Here is a 9,912-nt window from a genome sequence, read left to right as displayed (position 1 = left end):
TACAAAGTTTTTTTTTTTTTTTAAGAAATAAAGCAGTTTTTCTATAAGAATGAAAGTTGTATCAGGATGTCATTATCTCATCTGTTGTGATCAAGAAGCAGTCAATAGCTCAGCTGCTGAAGACCCCCACTTGGGACTTATTAATAAAAACAGACTAAAAAGCAACTATGGTAAGGAAAAATATAGACAGTAAGTACCTAGAGTTTGTGAGGATTGTCCAAGAGTTTCCACCTGGGCATGGTGACTCTTTACTGACCTAAACAACTCTCTGAAGACCCTGGGGCATTATGCTCCTGCTGGGGTAAAAGTGACTCTTTTACCACAGTGGTGAAAGCTGCGCAGCAACCTCACAAAGATCACTTTGCCCCTCAACACGGCTTCATTCCCTACCAACATGCTCTACCATCAGGGGACTTCTTACTTTTCTTTAGCTACCAGCTAGACATCAGCTTGTGGTTAGCTAAGCCAACTCTCTAAGAACCAACCTCATAGGAAGGATACACTTCAACTGAATTTGGACTTTATTTCTATCTCCCCTTGCCTGGAACAACAGTGTAACCAATCTATCATTTACAGTAGGTTATTTCTTTATTGGCTTATTAAGAGACACATCCTGTATGCTATTGGCTTGTGAAATTATAATTCTCAGTGAACCTACAGTAGATAAAAATTAGCAACAATTTCAGTCTCGAGCATAATCTGCCTCAAAAGACATCTGTATCTCTGTGTCCATCTCTATCTCAATATCTCTTCCTGGATGGGTACACAAGAAATTGGTAACAGTAATTGCTTAAAGTAAGGAGTTAGGGGTCAGTGAGAGATTTACTTTTCACTATTTATCTTCTTATATTGTTTGAATAGTATTTTCTTAGGGGATATATATGCAATGAATTCCAAAACGCTTTATAAATCATACAGCATTCTACAGTTATTAGGGTTTTATTGTTAACTAGTATTTACTAAGGCTTCCCAGGTGACACTAGTGGTAAAGAACCCGCCTGCCAATGCAGGAGACATAAGAGACCCAAGGGTTCATTCCATCCCTGGGTTGGGAATATTCCCCCAGAGGAGGGCGTGGCAATCTACTCCAGTATTCTTGCCTGGAGCATCCCATGGACAGAGAAGCCTGGTAGGCTATACTCCAGAGGGTCACAAGGAGTTGGACAGGACTGAAGCAACTTGGCACGCGGGCAAGCACCAGCAACAACATCTCAAACATTTAGCCTTTGTGAAAATTTGAATGAGTTAACTTACTACTACATATGTTAGAATATGAGGCCGTTTTTTCTTTTTAAAGTCACCCTTTGGCATATTTAATGACGTTGGAAAATTACTCAAGGTGAAAAATATAAAAATTGTACAAATGTCTGATTCCAATTTTGTGTGTTCCCTGTGTAAACATAATATATAAAAAGAGACCGGAAAGAACCATCCACAATGCTCTGGCGGGGAGAAGGGAGACATCGTATTAATTTTAATTATATTTTCCGACATATACCACGTTTTTTTACAGCAAATTAACAAATGCTATTTGGAAAGAAAAAAATCACCATTAAACCTTAAAACTTGGCCAGAAATGAATTTTTTTTAATTTCGTGAGACTGACTTGTTGCAGACCGAGAGGACATATGGCAACAATTAAGAATAGTGCTAAGGGAAGACTGGAACCCTCCTTCCAGGCCCGGAAGTCAATTACAAACTACAAGGAGAGGCAAGCGAGATGCTGGCCTCCACTATGGCTAGAGCGACCACGAAAAGACACAGGAACTTCCGGGGCGGAGCTCTCTGTTCCTTTCCCTACCTTGGGGGAAATGTGGGCTGCTGGCGCATTGAAAGTTCGCGATTGCTTGGCTGCTACTTCCGTCTCTCTGAGACGGTGCTTGAAATTGGGAGCGACCATGGCAAAGAGCAAATTCGAGTACGTGCGGGACTTCGAGGCTGACGACACATGCTTGCCCCACTGCTGGGTGGTGGTACGACTGGACGGCAGGAATTTCCATCGGTGAGCGAGCTCGGCCCGGGGTGCGTGCTTCGCAGGCGTTTCCGGTGAACGCGGCCTCTCGGTAGCCGCCCGTAGCTCGTGGTTACCGTGGTAACGCGGCAGCCAATGACTGCGCGGCTTTAAGCATCACTCTGTGCTGGCTACAACTGGCTTGAACGCGAGTAGTCTGGATAGTTAAAAATGAGACAGGGTGCTCCCCTGGTGACGAGCTGTCCATTGGCAAGGCTTTGGTGGGAGAAGTCACTCTTGGGCGCTTTACTTCAGCTCTTCAACCGATGGCCAAACTGGTTGTTAGGTATCTTTGAGGGCTTGCTGTGGACAACGCTATACAGAGCATATTCTTGTTTCATTATAAGTAGCAGGGCACATGGACTGGATTCAGGAGGGGAAAAGTCAGAAAAAAACAAAGTAACAGAAAGATGGGAATTTCTTTAAAAATACTACTTTGGTAATGATTACTGTAGTTAAAATTTATTGAGCAGTCCAAGGAGCCAGGCATAGTTATGTTTGTTACCTCCCTCTAACCTGCAGGACAATCCTATGAAGTAAATTTATCCCCATTTCACAGAAAAGGGAATGGAGGATTAGTATATATGTTCCTTTTTCTCAGTTGGTCAGAGCTAAAACAAAAAACAAAAAACTGGAGTTCTTAACGAAATGGATTGGGTTGTGGCTCCTGGAATGTTTGGACTCTCAGCACTATTACAGTGTCTTCCTTTATGAACAGCCTATTTAATCTGTGTATTAATGACAAAGTCTCTTGCAGCCATGCCCTTTTCCCTTTTCTTTTTCCCATTTGAAGGTTTGCTGAGAAACACAGCTTTATAAAACCTAATGACAGCCGTGCTCTTCATCTAATGACCAAATGTGCCCAAACTGTAATGAACGAACTGGAGGATATTGTGATTGCATATGGACAGAGTGATGAGTACAGCTTTGTGTTCAAGCGAAAAAGCAATTGGTTTAAAAGAAGAGCCAGGTAATTATGTGGCCTAGCTCCTTCAGAAAATTTCCTACCAGCATCTGGCTTCTGCTTGGGCTTCCCTAGTGGCTCAGCTGGTAAAGAATCTGCCCGCAATGCGTGAGACCTGGGTTCGATACCTGGGTTGAGAAGATCCCCTGGAGAAGGGAAAGGCTACCACTCCAGTATTCTGGCCTGGAGAATTCCTTGGACTATATAGTCCATGAGGTCGCAAAGAGTCGGATAGGACTGAGTGACTTTCACTATCTTAATCATAAACTTGCAGACTGTAGTATTTGCAACTGCAGAATCTGTATGTGTGTGTATGTATGTCTATATATGTATATATACACACGCACACACATTGGTAAACTGATAATATGTATAGAAGTTGAGACTGTTGTACTTCCATATGTTATCTGGGCATTGTATGCTGCTTCCATTTCACATCACCTTAGCTTCTAAGCTGAACATGAAAACTAGAAACAGAAACTAAACGTTTAAGTAAGGAGGATCTCAGTACAAATTAGACAAATCATATATTTAATTTGGCGGTATGTTGAAACTTTCACAGAAGACAGGTCATGTAATGAATTGGTGTGTTTTTAAAACAGTGGTGTCCCTCCTCCCAAGACTTGAAGAAAATCCTCTTGAACCATCAATTCACATCACATCCTATAGAAAATCATTTGATAATAGTAAACTACTTTATAGGACTAGAAAGAGAGGCAGGCTGCATTTTAAATATATAACAAATATTAAAATAGTTTTTCTTGACTCAATTTATATTATCTCTTGGCTCTCCAGACAGTTTGTGTTATCACTGTGTTGCACCCACAGACCCTGTCATAGCGTTGAATTAATACCATGTATTTTCTTTTTTCTTGCTGCACCCAACCTGCCTTCTGCAAGTAAGTTTATGACTCACGTGGTTTCCCAGTTCGCCTCCAGCTATGTGTTTTATTGGCGGGATTACTTTGAGGACCAGCCCCTTCTGTATCCCCCAGGCTTTGATGGAAGAGTCATAGTGTATCCTAGCAACCAGACTCTAAAGGACTATCTCAGCTGGCGGCAAGCAGATTGTAAGTGAAACCAAATAAACAGATGTATTAATAGTTACATCACTAATTTGTTATATTAGAGGTGATGCTCTGAAATAGTTTTGGCTCGTGTATTTTGTTTGGAATGCAGTATTTCAGGTTTTTAAAATTAGTTGAAAATACTTGAAAAATTGGGTATTTTTATGTAAATATTCCTTATTTTTAGCTTTTTTTTTTTTTAAATCAGAAGATCTGGCAATACTAAGTCTGTATTTCCATTTAGTATTGGTCAGACCCTGTATAGTGACTTCTGCCTTTATACACACACACACACACACATGCATACACATGTGCATGCATGTACACAGGAGCCAGTGTGCCTCTACTTCTCTGTTGTTCCTCTGGGATCACCTACTCTGCTTTCCACATTTAGGTTCATGCTGGTTTTAGTGGGTATTTGAGTTGTGACCCTGCCTTACATGATGAAATATTTGTGAGACTTTTACTCATTTGATGTGTCTTGATTTTTCCAGAAGAATTGGAAAAGAGGTGGGAATAATACACATCAAATAACTTTGAAAGTATTCTTTAGCTTAATGCACAAGTCAACAGACTTGTGTGAAGCACAGCTGAAACAACAGGATAAAACTGTTAGAAAATAAGTTTTTTTTTCTGCTTCACTGCTTCCCTGTATGTTCCCTGTGTGTGACTTTTGACACGTAACTAAATGTTTCTGAGGTCTCTGTACTTTAAAGAGGAGAGAGATTGGGCTCTAGTACTCTTGGAAGGGTGAATATTAAAAAAAAAAAAAAAGATTCTATATCCCTACACAGTGTTACTCTGTTTTCCTTACAGGTCACATCAATAATCTTTATAATACGGTGTTCTGGGCACTTGTACAGCAGTCAGGCTTAACACCATTACAAGCCCAAGAGAGATTACAGGTATATAGATCTTACTGCATTAAGACTTCAGGGGGGACAGTTTATGATCTCTCATGACATTTTGCCTTCTTTTTAAGCTCTTAAGTTTTTACAGCTTTGTTTTGAAAAGTTACAAAGATCACACTAGTAGCAGATCCACTGCTTGCTTGGTTTGTGACTGTTGGTAAGCTGTTAACCACTCCCTGATCCTCAGTGTCCTCTGCTGGAAAATGGAATTAATGGCTCTACACTCCCACATGGTAATGCTTGGCTGGAGCTTGATATTGGCTGCCCTCTATACAGGGCACATGCTCATCTTTTCTGTCAGCCCCACCTGGCTGCTGGGGACCTGGAGTTTGGGGTTAGGACTCTTGTATATCATTAAGACCCCAGACTCTGGGGAGTCAAATAATTGTACTCAGATGTTTTTGTTTAATTTTACCTCTCTGCCTTAGTTTTTCATAGGTAAAATGTGGACAATAATAGTTCCTACCTTACAGGTTTATAGTGAGAATTTTAAGTGGCATGATGCATGTAAAACACACATAGACTAGTACAAAGCACACTGTAAGTAACTAATAAATACTTTTGTTATTAGATGCTATTTTATTATTAGATGCTACTTGCAGGTAAACTGTGAAATGAGATGTGTTGTAATAACTCCTAATACAATGCCTGGTACATTATAATGACTCAGTAAACAGTTGTCATTATTAACAACAGTGATAAAGATGGGTAGCAATAATAGGAAGACTGGTAGATGTAGCCAGAGTTTGGAAGCGCTGAATTTAGATTTTGATTCTTAAGTGTAAGAGCACCGTTGGCCTTGGAAACTTTATATAATCTTTCTAAGCTTCTGAGCGCTCATCTCTAAAATGGAGATGGTTATGAGCGTCAAATAAAACATACAAACTATCCAGTACAGAATCAATGCTCTTAACTATTAGTGCCTCTCACTCCATCACAGTAGTGATTGGGGAAGCCAGTTACTTGCTACAGAAGAGAACTTTATGGACTTTTGTATTTAAATAAGATTTGAACTGCTCTTAAAATTCATTAATACCTGTATGATGTTTGATGAAATGCTTCCACTTCTTGATTTGTTGCTAGCAGTTTAGATAGAGAGTGGAATGGATAGGTGGAGCTAGGGGAGAGAAAAGACCTACAGAGCCTTTTATATTTGTTTTTATTTCTTCAGGGAACTCTTGCAGCAGACAAGAATGAGATTTTATTTTCTGAATTCAACATCAACTACAATAATGAGCCACTGATGTATAGGAAGGGGACTGTGTTGATATGGCAGAAGGTAATGCTGTTATGTCTAAGGGAAAACGAAGGTCAGAAAGAAAGCCTGTGCCCAACCCATGCTTTGTCTTGCCTGCTGCCTGCGTGCTGATGTGACTCCAGTCATTAGCACAGATTAGACCCTTTCCAAAACGAGATGCTATAGATTATTATTATGGATGCTTGCTTCGTCAGTTCATCAGTCAAGTTTGTGATCTGGACTCCCCCCTTCTATAAGCAGAATTTTAGAATTTATTTTTTTGTGTCATAAGCTCTCCCCAAATCAAATCAAACCCCTTTAACAGGTTTAGTGCCGTTAAGAGAATTTTTGCATTCAAAGAACATTTAAAAAAATGCCACACTGGACCATTAAATGGCCCACCCATCCCATGAGAACTATAATTTGAGGAACTGATGTTGTATGTGAAGGTTCTGTCCCTTACAGAATGTTTGAGAGATTCTCTAGACAGTCATAGTTAACTTAATATTCTGTCTCCTTTCATCTAAATCCTTAATTCTACCAATATTTTCTCTCTGATCCAGCTCCTGGGCATAATGATGTCTCTCAATTTATTTCCTTCCGTCTAAAGTATTTTTTTCTGAAATGAATGTTTTTAAGTATTAAGGGAGTAAGTATCCTAAGAGCTCAGGATCTCACTGGCAACTTCAGCTCTTTTATTAGTATTTTTTAAGTATTTGTTCTTTGGACCTGCAGGTGGGAAAGCAGAAATATCTTTAATTCTATGGTTATTGCTAACAGGTAACAAAGAGTCCCTTCTGTGTTCCTAAGATCTCCTCTCAGAATAGAGCAGCATAACTGTTTAAAAAGTGTTTTTAGTTGTAAAGAAGTTCAGGCATAGTAAGATATGTATCGTCTGAAAATATATATTTGTCTGGGTTGGCTAAAAGTTTATTTGGGTTTTTCGAAAAACCCAAATGGACGTTTTGGCCAACCAAATATATAGCCCACTTCTCCATCTTCTGTCCCAAAGCCACTCTCTAGTTAACAATGTCAGTGTTTTAACTTTACCTATAGGTGGAGGAAATCACAACAAAAGAAGTTAAGCTGCCAGCAGAAATGGAAGGAAAAAAGATGGCGGTGACCCGGACCAGGACTATGGTGGTGCCCTTACACTGCAATATCATTGGGGATGCTTTCTGGAAGGAACATCCAGAGATCCTGGATGAAGACAGCTGACCCTTTGCTTTTCAGTCCTGGCGTGCTTAACCATCTCGGCCCCCAAGTCTCCAGGCCTTTGCTGGCCCTAGCATCTGTGCCATGTAGAAGTCTCCTGGGAGTGACATGCCTCTGGTTGGGAGAGGAGCGGAGAGAAAAGGGGTGGATGTGGGTGGTATATCTTGTTCTGCTTTAAGTGGAACACCTTTTTTGCAGTGTTCAAACGTGGTTCCTTTGGTAGAAGTACATTTTTAAAAAAAATTGTGGTACTCTTTTTATAAAGCAAGAACTATGTTATGCCTTGTAGATGAATCATTTTTAGATTGTGGCATGGGTCTTACAAAAACCTGTCAAGCTTTTTTCACCTCTGCTAGAAGATGAGCCCAAACTTTACTGTCACCTGCTCTTTCTTTATCACAGAATCCAGTGACCCCGGTCACCTCACCTTTCCCAGCCACCTAATTGCATTCGTCTTTGGCAGACCTGGAACTAGTATAGGTTGATGCCTTCCCAGTGCCTCTGAATGCAGGAATTCCAGGGCAAACTCAGGGCTTTGTGTCATTATCCAAGTTGGCAACCTGCGCTGAACTAACGAGTTGTAGCTTGGGTGTCCTTCATAAATATTGCGTGGACTGATTTTGTGGAGTTGTCAGCATGACCCTCCTCATCTCACCAGGGGCAGTGATCACAAGGCTGCTTACTCTTTCTCAGGAGAAAGAGAGTTACATGTCTATATGGGAGAAGGAAAATGTGAGATTGAATGAGCCAGGAGGCACTTCAGTTTTGAAAGTCACCTTCCTGTTGGACTTCCTGAAAAAGATTCTCAGGTAGCCTCTGTATAATAAAACAATGGCATTTGACTTGGAGAGCAGAGGGACCAACACTCATCTTTGGGTCACAGGTAGTAGAGGAGCCCTAATGGTTCTACCTGCTGACGTGGAGTTGGGCGAGGAGCCGCAGGAACTGCATGTTGCTCGTGGCCTCCGAAACGAGGAGGCAGTGGGGATTGTTGGTAGAGAACTCACATTTCCTTTTATATTCATTTCATATTTTAGAGGGAAAAGATTAATTTGGCTCTATAAAGAATTAATTAAAAGCCCACATCACAGTGCCTGGTCTTACACTGTAGAATTTACAGCCAAGAAAATGTATTTTTGAAAGAGCGATGACTGGTCTCATCTCACTAATTGACACCCCATCTGTTGATGCCTTTTTTTCCCTCCCTGTTCTCACTCCACGGGAATAGGAGACATGGCTTACAGTTGGTAATTGATAAAATTTCTTTGAGAAGAAAAAAAATAAAGGTTTCAACTCCCTTGGCCTGATTTTTCTTTTTTCTTTTTTTTCATACAAATTCAGTATATGAGTCCAACTTCCATGTGTGAACATCCTTACATAAGCCAGGCTCACATCCCTTCATCACAGTGGTGGTTCACAGACTTCTGGATACAAAAATTTACTTGAAATGCTCTTTTAAAATGCCAGTTCCAAGCTCTCTCCCCATGAAGAGTTTGGGATTCAAAGACTTTTGATGGGTGTAGTCAATATACCACACTTTGGGTAACTAGTCTATACCAAAACCTAGACTTGTACATCTAGATACACTGTGATAGGCCAAGTAAGGCAGTAAGAATGTAGCTCTTGATTGGCAAACATAATAGTAAACAAATTACAGCATTCTATATAAAAACAAGTATAGATAAGTAGGTGTTTGTACAAATTTTTAAGACAGCCACCCAAGAAAGTTTTGTTTTCTGTGGGTGTTATGTGATACTACAAACGTATCACTTGATTTTGTTGTAGGACATGTGCTTGCTGGTTGAATTGCCAGCAGTTGGCAGGAGTGAGGTTTGTCTTGGGGAGGGTGGTTTTGAGCGGAGGAATATCCTGGGTTTAATATTTACGCTGTAATACCTATTGAATTAAGTAATGCTGTCAGAAGAGGTAGTATCTGGACCTTTGATGTAGACTACACTATTTTAACATCAAGAAACAAAAAAGGTTCTGCTAAACAGGCTCTAAAGTACAGCCAGGTTTTATAAATATGCCATCCCAGTTGGATCCGCCTTTCCTCCAGGTGCTTAGCAATACTTAGAAGATCAGTGATGGTGAATTTTCTTTAATACTAGCATCTTTCTGGGGTATGTGTAAATTTCTTTTTGCCTAGGTGTAAGAAATGCAGTACTAGGGTCCACTCATCATCCTTCACTTTCATTGTACACTTAATATTCCTAGAGCATTTATTACGCCCCATATGCATATCTTTCGTTCTTCAGACAGTTCCTTGAAACAGTTTCTAGCAAAGAGTCAGACACGACTAAGCGACTGAACTGAACTGTTTGTATCGCAAAAGAATGTAAAGCTCAGAGAAGCTAAATAGTTGGAGCCCAGGCGTCTGAACTCCAGTGATGCTCAGCATTAGAGCAAATTGGGACATTCCTTGCCCTCTTCCTCGGCTTCACTGATAGCTCAGTTGGTAAAGAATCCGCCTACAATGCAGGAGACCCCGTTGGATTACTGGGTTG

At 40.5% G+C, this 9,912-nt stretch overlaps 1 protein-coding gene across 3 annotated transcripts; it reads left to right on the top strand.

The window, feature by feature from the left end:
* Window positions 1-1,778: 1,778 nt before the first annotated feature.
* THG1L (tRNA-histidine guanylyltransferase 1 like) lies at window positions 1,779-8,712 on the top strand. Of its 3 annotated transcripts, none has more exons than XM_027545814.1 (6): window positions 1,779-2,002; window positions 2,805-2,981; window positions 3,876-4,045; window positions 4,859-4,947; window positions 6,125-6,232; window positions 7,247-8,712. In XM_027545814.1, the coding sequence occupies exons 1-6, from the start codon at window positions 1,812-1,814 to the stop codon at window positions 7,406-7,408; spliced, it is 897 nt and encodes a 298-aa protein (XP_027401615.1). In that variant the 5' UTR covers window positions 1,779-1,811; the 3' UTR covers window positions 7,409-8,712. The 3 variants fall into 3 exon arrangements, with proteins under 3 accessions (XP_027401615.1, XP_027401616.1, XP_027401617.1); XM_027545815.1 differs by having other exon boundaries at window positions 1,851-2,002; window positions 3,880-4,045; XM_027545816.1 differs by lacking the exon at window positions 1,779-2,002 and having other exon boundaries at window positions 2,915-2,981; window positions 3,971-4,045.
* The last annotated feature ends 1,200 nt before the right edge of the window (window positions 8,713-9,912 follow it).

The sequence above is a fragment of the Bos indicus x Bos taurus genome, chromosome 7, assembly GCF_003369695.1.
Source record: "Bos indicus x Bos taurus breed Angus x Brahman F1 hybrid chromosome 7, Bos_hybrid_MaternalHap_v2.0, whole genome shotgun sequence".
Lineage (NCBI taxonomy): Eukaryota > Metazoa > Chordata > Mammalia > Artiodactyla > Bovidae > Bos > Bos indicus x Bos taurus.
Note: the sequence above shows the minus strand (reverse complement) of the source record. Positions and strands in the feature narration are given on the sequence as shown.